Source organism: Nicotiana sylvestris, chromosome 11 (assembly GCF_000393655.2).
Source record: "Nicotiana sylvestris chromosome 11, ASM39365v2, whole genome shotgun sequence".
NCBI lineage: Eukaryota > Viridiplantae > Streptophyta > Magnoliopsida > Solanales > Solanaceae > Nicotiana > Nicotiana sylvestris.
The window spans coordinates 120,973,796-120,987,531 of record NC_091067.1 but is presented as its reverse complement, the minus strand read 5'-3'; the positions used below and the strand labels follow the sequence as shown (position 1 = coordinate 120,987,531).

The window sequence follows — 13,736 nt, the reverse complement described above, 5'->3', positions numbered from 1 at the left end:
TGTTGTCAGTGTCTGCTGATTCAGGGCAACCTTAGGCAACTTGGGCTTGCATGCGTGTTGCTAGCTATAACTGATGGCCATAATTCAGCATTGCATGGTTTAAGCAGGTTGTGACTATTTTGACCAGGTAGTGAGGGTTTTGGATGATTAATGCGATGGGCATTGTCCTTATTATGAAGGTCAAGGGAAATGCAACACCCTGCAGAGCCATCTCCTACCATGAGGTTAGGATATGGTCCATGGGTAGGGGGTCGATGATACTAGTATTGGTGATGGATCTTTTTCCTAGCTCTGCGTATTAGTGTTGGTTGTTGGATTATTTGGTTTTCTCTTCATTTTTTGTGTCTTGATTGACAGTGGAGTTGTTTTCCCCTGATGTACATCCTTTTCCTTTTAAACTAACTCCCTCACTATTAGGTTTTCGTGCATGAAGCTTTCTCATCATTTGAGATTTTTGGGAGGCGACGACATCAGTTAAATCAACTAAGGGGAAATAATAAGGGGAAACAAGAGGCGTTGTGGTGTGGGAGTGTATGTCACAATGCAAAATTAAATCCCTTCCCCCTGCCCAGGTAATAGTTATACTGATATTAGAATTAAGCTCATTAGCGGCCCCACAAGTTGACTTGTATTAGAGTTAGATGGCATCAGATTTTGGATTGCAATTTGTGAAGTAAACTTACCCGATGTGGGTGTGTGTTTTTTGCCTTGGGCCATATGTGTGACAGGAAATATGGGCGTGTTGAGAGGGCACGTGCCTTGAGTATGCTCATTGTTTGGCATGGGTTGTAGCTGTGTTTCAGGCGTGGGCTGTATGCTAAATCCCCAGACATTTGAAGCTTGGGCCTATTTGGCTTTAGCTGCCTGTCCCGCTAGGGGCTGCTTTGACGAGGCCCATATGATTTCCGTTGGGTCTGTCTAGTTCGGCCCAGTTGCTCCACAACTCTTGTGCCGCCCTACTCTACAACCCTTGTGTCACCCTCTTCGATGCTACCAAGGATAGAAATCTTACCTGAATTCGGTGGCCGCATCCCACTTTCTGGCCTACTATCCATTGCCTCTAGTTGCCTGTGTTTTTTGTGTTCTTCCATTTTCCCCTACCGTCTTGATTTCTGTGGGAATTCCACCACTTTCTAATCTCAGTCCCCTTGAGTACAGTGATTTTCCATCACAGTCTTTGCTATCTCGTGTGCCCCTATCAGCTTTTGATTTAGGCACTTTCTGGATAGATGACCTAGTTGGCCATACCCTTTGCACATGATACACTCCCCCTTATACTCAATTGGTTGTTTGTGCTCCCCAATTAGCACCGTCGTCTGGAGGGGTACCTTTATGGGTACTTGGATGCAGATCCGTTCATATCCACCTCTTAAAGTGGCAGAGGTGCACATATCAATTTTCAATAGCTTGCCAACCTTTTTCCCAACCATTTTCAGGATCTCTTTATCGTAGAACTCCGTAGGCAGTTGGGGTAGTCGGTCCAAATGGCAGTAGCTTGGATTTTAGACTCTGTGGCATGAAATTGGTTCTCAATTCCTAACAGAGAGGAAATATCCCATGTTGAACCATGGGCCTCCGTGCAAAGCGATCTTCATATTCTCTTCTTTTTCGAATTTGACCATAAAGAAATCCCAGCCCAGATCTATGAGGGTCAGGTGTTCTTTGGGGTTCCATAAGTGTTGCAATTTCTATTTTAGGAGGTGGTGTGGTACTTTTTTGCCAAAATCTTAATGATGATAGAGAATCGCCAAGGGTGGTAAAGTCCGATTTTTTGTTTCCGACTAAGAATGATAGGCCCAGTAGTGTCGTTAATCTTGATTAATTCAGCCACTGCCTCCGTTTTGTGGCACTGAGTATGGTATACACTTAACTTTGTCAAGTTTTTTTCTAATAGTATCTCCTTAAAGGCGTTCGTTTTTTCTTTTGAGTTGGTTCAACTTCCATTGGTATTGAACTAGTGTCTGGTGGGTCGGAGGGTTTTAGTGCAGGTGGTGGTATTTGGTTCTGTGCGAGGGGTGGGGATGGAGCCATCTTAGGGGAAAGAGAATAATTGTAGAGAGAGTTTCTCTCTCTATCCGATCGAGGGAGTATTATTCAAGTTGCTGATGCACAGGAATTTTTACCTCATATAGCAAAGGTATACACCCTATTTATTATAAACCAAAATTATTTTAAAATATTAATTTCTATAGCTACCTTTTATATCTTATAGCAAAATAGGTATTTATGGTATACGCTACATTGAGGCATGAAATACGCTATTTATGTTTTTTCTCTCTCTTTCTTTCAGTTAACACCCGATTCTCTCACAAAATCTCAGCAAAATTTTTCTTCTTTCTCTCTCTCTCTTCCTTCTCTATCTCTTTGAGCAAAATACCGGTGAATTTTTTGAATACAGCCGAATATTACTGTGTTTTGTGATTTTTTGTTGTTTGAATACAGTCAAATTCAATACGGTAAATTGAATACAATGTATAATAGTGAATATATGTGAATTGAATACAATGTATACAGTCGAACTGAATAGAACGGAATACGCCCTATTTTCTTAATTTTTTGTTGTTTGAATATAACTGAATTCAATATAGTGAAACTGAACACAATTCAATATTACACTTTCCGTTATTAAACACCTGTAATCACTATTTTTTAAGCGGATTCACTGTATTTATAAACACATTCGCGCGAATACATGGAATATATAATTAAACATCTGTAATCCTTGTTTTTTACGTCACTGTATTTATAAATACAGTCGCACGAATACATAGAATATAACAGAATAGGAGCGAAATTTAGAATTGATTTTGTTGAGTTAAATTAGGAGCGATACACGCTAATTGATCCTCTTTCCATTATTAAACAGCTTGAATCCCCTGTTTTTAGGCGAATTCCACTACTAATTCATGAATACAGTAGCGCGAATACAGTCGCGTAATAACTAAATAGTAGGTATAGGAAGTAATTATGTATATGGTAGCTATATGAAATAATAACTAAATTTATTAAAATAATTTAGTACATTAGATCATAACTTTATTAGATTAATATTCTGTTAAATTATTCGCGCATCGCGCGGTTCTAACACTGGTATAAAGGGAGGTTGGATCTGAATTTTTTCACAAGAATGAATTGCACTTTATTATCACCATAAGATAAAATTCCGTATATTCTCATTTTGGTAAATTTATCTCTGAAATGGTTCCATAGCCTGTATTTCAATTGAAATATTGCAGCACAACATTTTAACACCCCCCCCCCCCCCAAAACCCCCGAGTAAAACCAATAACAAAAAGGTGAACATAAGCAAAAATAAAAAAAGCAAGAACAAAACATAAAAAGGAAAAGAAAAAACTTAAAAACAAAATAAGTAGGACCCGTTTGACCATAGATTTTGTCAAAATATATTTGGGTTTTTTTTTTGTTGCAAATATATTTTGTTCATAAATTTTATCCATATTTTGCAAATTCTCAAAACGTAAAACCCAAATCCCAAAAACCAGTTTTGGCCCAAAATATTACTATTACATTTTTTTAAAATTGTCCCAAACTTTTGTATTTCATAAAGAGCTCACCATTTATTATTTTATAATAATGCTGCTTCGTCTTCTCGGTCATCTGATAAAGTATTTATGTAGTTCATTATAAAAATGATAATTTTGTATCAAATTTATTTATGTTCAGGACTATGGTTTCCGATAATATAATGAATGTTATTAATGAAGGTACTGTTGGGTATTTGTGATAGTTTTTAAAACTTGTGGTATAAGTCATATTTCATATTTTTTCAAAAAAAAAAGTGAAATATCTTTTGAAAACTCATGTCCAAACATATTTTCATCTTCAAACCAAACTTTACCCAAATCACATTTTTCAAAATAAATCTGAGAATCTATGGCCAAATGGTAGCTTAATTCTAGTAACCTCCCTATGTCTCCTCGTTCAAAACCCCTCTTTACCACAAATTAAGGCAGACCAAACAACATATATATTCATCATTTTAATCCGCCCTTTGAAACTAATTCAAGTTTAAATAATTTTTTTTTTTTTTCAAAAAAAAAACTACATGTTCAATTTTTGTTCTTATTTTTGAAAATAAATTTAGCTGCCCCAAAATTCATAGCGCGAGTGTGCAGCTGCTTCAGCATATCGAAATCAATTTTAAGGATAATTTCAAAATTATTATAGTAGTAAGTCAACTTCTTGCTTTAACAGTACAACATTTTTATTGTCAAAAGTAAATAAATCAAAAATTGGGGAGCTCTCCCATGAAAAGGCGGAGCTAAAATTGAAGTTTATGTTCTGAATTTATTATTAAATTTGTGCTTCATTTTAAATATCGAGTTTGTAATTATATATATATTTATAATTTTTATTTTTTAAAAAAAAAATATAAATATAACATTTAAGCAAAAATTAGTGGTTCCTCCAAGTCCAAATCAGAAGTTAGTGATTTTCCTCCGCGCATATATACAAAAGAGAAATATGAACAGTGTGACTTCTCGTGAAATTTCTTGCCAGCACAACTCTTTTTGTTTCATTTCCTCTCTTTCTTCATTCAATTTCACCCTCTTTCTCTCGTGATCTTCAAAGCTTCTTTTTGTAATAATCGGCTTGTGGATTTTCCTTAACTTCCATTGTTTTCTTCAACTTAATTCATCCCTGTATCTTCAACCTTCTCTCCTTTAAACGCATAATATACATTTGAAATACTCCTACTTATCTTCCCAGTTCAATGAAATTTTCAGCTCTCCCTTTGCTTTGATCACTTTTCAGGTTGCTGTTGCTCCTTCATCCCTTTCTATATATATTTTTTTTTCATTTTCTAAATTTTTGCACCTAATTGTTATGGTTATGCATGATATATTGTGGACAATAACAAGCTTAGGTTGTTTTTCTTCGTTTTTAAAATGTTTACAAGAGGCCTACAAGTTGGTTATGTTGTACTCGTAGTCCCAATTTATGTGAGTGTGTTTGACCTCCCATGTTTAAGAAGAAAAAAAAAACCTTTAAAATTTATGATCCAAAAAAAAAAAAGGCAGCCCAGTGCACTAAGCTGGCTATATGCTGGCTCTGTGGTGTAGAGCAAATCATAATATTTATGTGACTATAAATTATTTCATTAAGGTAAAATAAAATTTTTGAAGTTAAATTATTTTTAAATATAGAAATGTGATATTCTTTTGTGATAGACCGAATAAAATGGGACAGAAGGATGTATTATGTTTTTCTTCTGGTTTTTGCTATTTGTTGATGAAGTTTATTTATTTATTTATTTTTATGTTGTGAGAATAGCTTTGTTGATTTGCCTTGTATTAAGTAGGAAGAGTTCATGTTATGCAATCTAATTGAAGATTAATATTTTGAATGTTTTTTGGCGTACCCACTTTTTCTCCTGCTTCTTTTGTGTAGTTTTTCAATTGAGTTTAAGTTATATATACTGTCAATATAAGAAATTTTTACACCATCATAATGATTGGATAATAACGTCAGTGGATCATTGATCATATATTACTCATTTTTTCTTAACTATGAATAAGTTTTATCTTAAATTTTTTGAACCTTTTCTTGTATAATTGTGAAAAAGAAATTAGAACTAAATTGCTTTAGCTTGTATATACAGCAAAGTACCAACCAAAGAAATAGAGATTTGAGATGAAGTAGAAAAATTGGTGAAATGAAAGAATCATAGCTATAGGCATTGATAAATATGCAAGAAAGGCTAACATATGTTGGAAACAAACTTGTGCTCAAAATTTGTGTTTTATATGTTCCTGGAGGTGGTTGTCATCATTATGTAAACTAACAAATTTATCAACATTTATTTGCTTTAACTTGTAAATAGCTGGCTGTAATTGCAATCATAAATAATGATGCTTACACTGTCTTAAAGTGTCCAATTTATTTATCTACTAATATTTCTGATGTTCAATGTTTGTATCAGGCGTTGAATGCTGGACGCAAGTACACAGTACTGTCATCGCTCTCGTTCATCTTTTGGAGTTGAATGGCACGCCATTTTGGAGGGTTTCTGATGTACTGTTTGATTTGTGTACTTCTTCGTCTTCATATTTGTTGGAAATGGTTAGATAGTTACCAGTGGATGCATTAAACTGTGTTTTTCTCGGTCTTATATATAGTTTTCTAGGAAGAATGGCTAGGTTGCCTGGTAGTAGTGAGATTACAGAGTCAATAGAGGGTCCTGCATCTAAACTGAATGAAGATGCGCAACTGCATCATCACATGACGCGTATGAAAAAGTATCGTATTGAAGATGATATTAATAAACTGTTTGAGGCGATAGAGCTTAGGAATATCGATAGGGGTGTGAGTAAGTCGAAAAGGGGTGTCAAAGATGTAATGAGCAAAAGTGCGATGAAAAGGCCAATGAGATCTAGCCCCTCTCGTGCTTCAGGTATAGGAATTTCTGAGCCTGTAAATTTGAAGCAGGCCTTGAGAGGATTATGCATCTCTCAAGCATCAGAGCTGGCTGCCCTGAAGAAGCAATGGTCAAAGGCATCCAGATTGTCTAGAGTCTCAGAAATGGGGGCTGTCAAGAGACTGTACATGGCTGTTGCGATTGAGGAGGCCAACAGCCCTGATCATCATGTTGATGGAGGTGTAGGGAATTTGGTGGAGATATCCCTCCTCCCGGAGAAGAGGATGTCAGATTCTTCACATAAAAGTCCTGAATCTGAGAATGTGACAGCTCAAGAACAATCTACTTTTGTCACTCATACATCCAATCTGTCCGAAAATGCAATGAAACATAAGGCAAGTAAAATACAAGCAGAAAGTGAGGCTTTTTGTCCGGCAATTGATATTGGTTACGGTTACCTGAAACAAGTGTCCGAGCAGAAGAAGATGCTCGAGTTACCACATTCTTCAACTGCCAGTTGTGCTGAAAAAGAGGAACTAGTACAAGATCAGGTGGTTCCTGCTGTAGATGAAGCTCGGACAGCTGCAATTGTAGCGGACAGGGAGCAGGAACGAGATTTGAATTTCGTGTCTTGCTCATCTGTATTCAGTGCAGGAAATAAAGTCATCAAGCCTACTTCTAGCAGCTCAAGTTTGATGAAACCAGTTTTCAGAAGCAAAATTTTTTCTAAGAAGAAAGTATTATCTGCTTTTGTCAGCAGTTCCAAGCAATCTAATGGTGGAACTGATAGTGATTTGGCTTGTATTACAAGTGAGTTTCCTTGTGAGACACCTGAATATGCTCCGAGGAATAATCAGAAAGAAGAGGATAAGGAATCTCCAGATTCCTGTGGTGTAAGTAGCATAGAAGTTAGTTCATCTGCTCTGAAGTCTGGTGTTGCTAAACTAGTTCTGACCTCAAGGAGTTGTATCAGAGAAAGAAGTATACTTACAAAAGCTGATGAAAGATCGGGGTCAAAGGAAAAGGGTCAGATGTCTCATAGTTCGAAGAGTAGTATTGGAGATTATAGCAGCACCACAAGCATTAGTGATGAAAGCTATCTCAGTGGGTCTAGTCGCAGTGGTTATCGGCCTCATATGTCAAAAGATTTGAGATGGGAAGCTATTACTTGTGTTCTGAAGCAGCATGGAAACATTGGCTTAAGGCATTTTAAGCTGCTCAGAAAACTTGGAGGTGGGGATATTGGCAATGTTTATCTTTCTGAGCTAACGGGCACAAACTGTATCTTTGCTGTGAAAGTTATGGATAATGACCTCCTGATCGGCAAGAGGAAGATGACGAGAGCTCAGACTGAAAAAGAAATTCTTCAAATACTCGATCATCCGTTTCTTCCTACACTCTATGCCCATTTTACTAGTGACAAATACTCGTGTTTAGTGATGGATTACTGTCCAGGTGGTGATCTGCATGTACTCCGACAAAAACAACCAAGCAAGAATTTCCCTGAACAAGCTGCCAGGTAATATTTCTGGCTTAGGATACTTTAAAGAGGCTGAAGACTTATAAGAGTTAGAAGTGCCTTTAATAAGGGGAAAAAAGTTCTCTTAAACCTCAGGGTTTGGATAAGTGATAAGATACCCTCTTTACCAGTTTCCAGATTAATCTATTAAAGTTGTTTTTATAAGATAATTGGCCAACCAAAATAATTAGTTTGCATTACTGATGTTTGCTTTTTCCTGCTATTCCGCTGAACCAAAATTTGGTTTCTTGATTGCACATACCATAAAAATTGGATGAAGATCTTCATACCCTATAACTTTGGATCTTCATACAAATTGTGACTTGGTCAAGGGAGGTAATGAAACTACTTGTTCTAATGAGGGAGTTTCTGTATCTTTAAAGGGTCAGTGTGGCAATTTTTAGAGAACTTCAAGGGATCTAATCTGCCAACCAAAAATTTACTGCTCTTTCTTTGATTTTTTAACTTTTGTTTCTTCTCCTTTTTGGTCTTCCCATTTTGCCTCCTTAAGCATTGATCTTGTGTGTTTGGAAGAACTCTGTGAATTTCTGGTAAGTGTTGCTTTCAGGAGAAGACAATCAATATTCAGAGGTTGCTAACAGTACTAGTTAATATCAAAACATTTAGAGCAAAATGATAGAATGCATGTCAGTTGATTCAGTTCAATGTAAAGAGGGGAAAGGAGAAAAATGTAGCATTTTAGGAATACAAATGCTGAATTTATGTAGTGAATAGGTGGAAGTAATGAAAATGAGTTGCCATTTCTCTTGCATCCCTTCTTATAATGTTACCATGCTTGCATGTCATATCCTAAGTGGATACCCACTGTATATGGAGATCATTTTATGGTTAATTAATTTTCAAAGAAATGAGTTGGGATATGCAACCTGTGTTTTGAGCCTTTCATCTCCAGTTTTTAAGGTGGATTTCTGTGATTTTGTTCAACATTTTAAGGCGAGACATGGTAAGTTATATGTTTCTGACTTTTGGATGTTATTTACTGTGTGCAGATTTTATGTTGCTGAAGTTCTTCTTGCGTTGGAATACCTTCACCTGCTTGGAGTTGTCTACCGTGACTTAAAACCCGAGAATGTATTGGTCCGAGAAGATGGTCATATCATGCTTTCTGATTTTGATTTATCTCTAAGGTGTGCTGTTAATCCTACATTGATGAAATCATCTTCTCCTGTCGTTGAGCGTCCAAAGAAGTCTAGTCCATACTCGGTATCCAGCTGCATTGATCCCTTCTGCTTAAATCCATCCTGGCAAGTATCCTGCTTCAGCCCCAGGTTTTTATCTGCTGCAGCAAAGACGCGTAAGCTAAAGACTGACCTACCTGCACAAGTTTCACCTTTACCGCAGCTTGTTGTAGAGCCAACAAACGCTCGTTCCAACTCATTTGTAGGAACGCACGAGTACTTGGCTCCAGAGATTATCAAAGGAGAAGGTCATGGCAATGCAGTAGATTGGTGGACCTTCGGAATCTTTCTATACGAGCTTTTATATGGAAGAACTCCTTTCAAAGGGCCAGGAAATGAGGATACACTGGCCAATGTGGTTTCTCAATGCCTTAAGTTTCCAGAAAGTCCTACTGTTAGTTCTCATGCAAGAGATTTAATAAGAAGGTTGTTGCAGAAGGAACCTGAGAATCGGTTAGGAGCTGTGAGAGGGGCAGCAGAAATAAAGCAGCATCCATTCTTTGAGGGACTCAACTGGGCGTTGATTCGATGCTCAACACCTCCAGAAATACCTCGATCCTACGACTTGGCAAATGTCTTCCCTGATACAAACCAACAATATAAGGAGAGCAGCAAGTTTCAAAATGAGTTAAAAAATATAGGTGAGAATATTGAGTTTGAGATGTTTTAGCAATACTGAAGGTATGTAATAGGTTTGGTTTTTCATTTTAACATGATGTCTGTGATCTAAGGAACTAATTGATATAGGTCATACAGTGTACATGTTCCACAATAGGTAATGTTTCATAAAATTGTTGACTGGTATGTATCAAAGCAATGTAACCTGATGCTCAATTTGAATGGAAAACTGAAATGTAAAGTGACTCAAGCAAGGAATCAAATTTTCCTATTTCGTCATTAAACAAACCGCAATCATTTATCCTATCATCCGGCTCGAATAGGTACATCAAATAAGGAAAGGAGTTCTCATTTTCAAACTCTAAAAAATTCCAAAATAAACGGTCTACTCCTTACTCAAGTTTGAAGACGAAACAAGATTTCAGTGATTCCCTCTTCTATTAATTCTTTATTCAAATTCAATTCCAACAAATAAAATAGAAAATTCTTGAATGATCTACTTCCCTTTGAATGATAAATTCCTATATTTTCTCGTTTTACCTTTCATTTTCATTTCATTTGCATATAAGTGAGAATGTAGGTACAATGTATTTGTATCAAACATAAAGTTTAACTTTGACAAGAAAATAAATAAGTAAGAATGCATGTATAATATCCATATCCCTTCGGGGTCGGGGTAAGGTCTGCGTACACTCTACTCTTCCCAAACCATACTAGTGGGATTCTATTGGGTTGTTATTGCTGCATGTATAATATCCACTAGCTTTTTCATCTATAATTTGAAAATGAAAATTAATAGAAAAAAGGTATAAAAAAATAAGAACACGTTAAAGATATTTAAAATCGCATGAAATATGAAAATAATCAATTTCTAACTAAAAACATATCGTATGAATTATAATCAAATATTTTTTCAAAAAAACAAACAAACAAATATGTCTAAGAAGATTAGGAAAGTACCAAAGGAACAACCTAAACTCTAAAGGGAACATAATTTTACGCTTCAATTAGAACTTTTTATGCAAGGCCAACCTCAAATTTACAACAATAAAAACTAAATTTCAATTCTGTTATAAAATAAAGACCGTAAAGTAAAGACAAGTATAGAGAGAAACTGGTATATTATTCGAATTCAAACTCATGTTCATAATGAACTGAAAACTCCTCTATTTATAGAAAAAAGGAAGCAACTGCGAGGCTTTTCAGAAGTAGCTGCGAGGCTTTTCTTGAGCTGCTTGTAAGCTGTCTGCATGAGCTGCTTGCAACCTGCCTGCATCAGCTGCTTGTAGATAAACTTCAATGGAGTACTAAATGGATAATCTTCTTCAGGAAGATTATCCATAGCGGAGTATTAAATGAACATCCATAATATAATATTTTCATAACACTCCCTCTTGGATGTTCATTAAAAGATAATGTGTCTTGTTAAAACCTTACTAGGAAAAACCCAATGGGAAAAATCCTAGTGAAGGAAAAAGAGTACACATATTTAGTAATACGCATTTCTAACTGCCTCAAAACCTTATAAGGAAAACCCTGCGGGAGAAAAACCTTAGTAAGGAAAAAAGAGTGCATCGCGTATTTTACTCCCCCTAATGAAAACCTTGTTTCAAATATTTGAGTCTCCGCATTTCAATCTTGTATATCATCTTCTCAAAAGTTGAAGTTGGCAGAGATTTAGTTAATAAATCTGTTGGATTGTCACTCGAACGGATTCGTTACACATCAATGTCACCATTTTTTTGAAGATCGTGTGTGTAGAATAATTTTGGTGAAATGTGCTTCGTTCTATCTCCTTTTATAAATCCTCCCTTCAACTGGGCTATGCATGCAGCATTGTCTTCGTATAAAATTGTGGGTCTTTTCTCACATTCCAAACCATATTTTTCTCGAATAAAATGAATTATCGATCTCAACCATACTCATTCCCTACTTGCTTCATGAATAGCTATTATTTCAGCATGATTTGAAGAAGCAGCAACAATAGATTGCTTTGTGGAGCGCCATGATATGGCAATACCTCCACACGTAAACACGTATCCGGTTTGAAACCTAGCTTTATGGGGATCAGATAAATAACCTGCATCAGCATAATCAACAAGATCTGCACTATCTTTGTTAGCATAAAACAAACTCATATCAAGAGTTCCCTTTAAATATCGTAATATATGCCTAATCCCGTTTCAATGTCTCTGTGTAGGAGAAGAACTATATCTTGCTAGTAAATTAACAAAAAATGCTATGTCAGGCCTTGTAGCATTAGTAAGATACATTAGGGCACCAATTGCACTGAGATAGGGTACTTCGGGACCAAGGAGTTCCTTATTCTCTTCTGGAGGTCGAAACAAATTCTTATTCACTTCAAGTGATCGAACAACCATTGGTGTACTCAATGGGTGTGCTTTGTCCATGTAAATGCATTTTAAGACCCTTTCTGTATAGACAGATTGATGGATAAAGATCCCGTCTGTTAAATGTTCAATTTGCAGACCAAGACAAAGGTTTGTCCTCCCAAGATCTTTCATCTCAAATTCTTTCTTAAGATATTCAATTGCCTTTTGGAGCTCTTCTGGAGTTCCAATAAGATTTATGTCATCAACATAAACAGCAAGTATAACAAATTCTGAAGATATTTTCTTTATAAAAATACATGGACAAATAACATCATTTATGTAACCTTCTTTAAGCAAATATTCACTGAGGCGATTATACCACATGCGCCCAGATTGCTTTAAATCGTACAAAGATCTTTGTAATCTGATTGGAGATTTTGAATATGCTTCAGGCATTTTAAATCCTTCAGGGATTTTCATCTAAATTTCATTATCAAGTGACCCGTACAGATAAGTTGTAACCACATCCATTAGATGTATTTTAAGCCTTTCACGTAAGGCTAAACTGATGAGATATCGAAATGTTATGGCATCCATAACGGGTGAATATGATTCTTCATAATCGACTCCAAGTCGTTGTGAGAATCCTTGTGCGACAAGGCGGGCCTTTTATTTTTCAACTTCATTTTTGTCATTCCTTTTTCACACAAAAACCCATTTATGACCAACTGGCTTTATACCAGCAGGTGTTTTGACTACTGGTCCAAAGACCTCTTTTTTAGCAAGTGACTTCAATTCTGATTGAATTGCCTCTTGCCATTTTGGTCAATTAGATCTTTGCCGACATTCTTCGACAGATCGGGGTTCAAGATCCTCACTATCTTGCATAATGTTTAGTGCAACATTATATACAAAAATATTATCCACCATTATTTCAGATCGATTTAAATTAATCCCATCACTAGTAGAACTTATTAAAAGTTCCCCACTCACTTGAGTCTCGGGTTCATTGATTTCTTCAGGAATCTCAGAATTAATTATAGTATTATTTTAATCATTTGTCGATTTTCTTTTTCTAGGATTTCAATCTTTAGAACCCAAAGGTATACCACGCTTCAGGCGTGCTTTGGGTTCACTAGCTCTCATGCTAGTAGATGGTCCTGCTGGGACATCAATTCGGATAAGCACATTCTTTGCAGTGATATGTGACTTAGTTATCCTTTTCAAATCGGTAAATATGTCAGGCGTTTGATTTGCTATATTCTGTAAATAGATGATCTTTTGGACCTCCTGATTACATATAGGGGTACATGGATCAAAATGAGATAATGATGAAACTTTCCACATAATTTCTCTTTTGATTTCCTTTTTCTCTCCCCCTAATTGTGTGAAATTTATTTTATCAAATCGACAATCTGCAAATCGAGTAGTAAATAAATCTCCCGTCAATGGTTCAAGATAGCGAATAATATAGGGTGATTCAAACCCAATATATATTCCTAGCCTTCTCTGTGGGCCCATCTTACTATGCTGTGGTGGTGCAACTAGCACATATACAGTGTATCCAAAGATTCGTAGATGAGAAATATTTGGTTCATGACCAAAAACTAATTGTGACGGAAAATATTTATTATAATGTGTTGGTCTGAGACGAATAAGTGATGCTGCATGCAAGATAGCAGGGCCCC

General features: G+C 36.0%; 1 protein-coding gene across 1 annotated transcript; it reads left to right on the top strand.

Annotated features, from left to right (window-relative positions):
• The first annotated feature begins 4,491 nt into the window (after positions 1-4,491).
• On the top strand, positions 4,492-9,999 carry LOC104238240 (serine/threonine-protein kinase D6PK-like). The gene is made up of 3 exons (XM_009792551.2): positions 4,492-4,776; positions 5,945-7,898; positions 8,909-9,999. Exons 2-3 carry the CDS (start codon positions 6,154-6,156, stop codon positions 9,765-9,767), a joined length of 2,604 nt encoding a protein of 867 aa, XP_009790853.1. The 5' UTR covers positions 4,492-4,776; positions 5,945-6,153; the 3' UTR covers positions 9,768-9,999.
• The last annotated feature ends 3,737 nt before the right edge of the window (positions 10,000-13,736 follow it).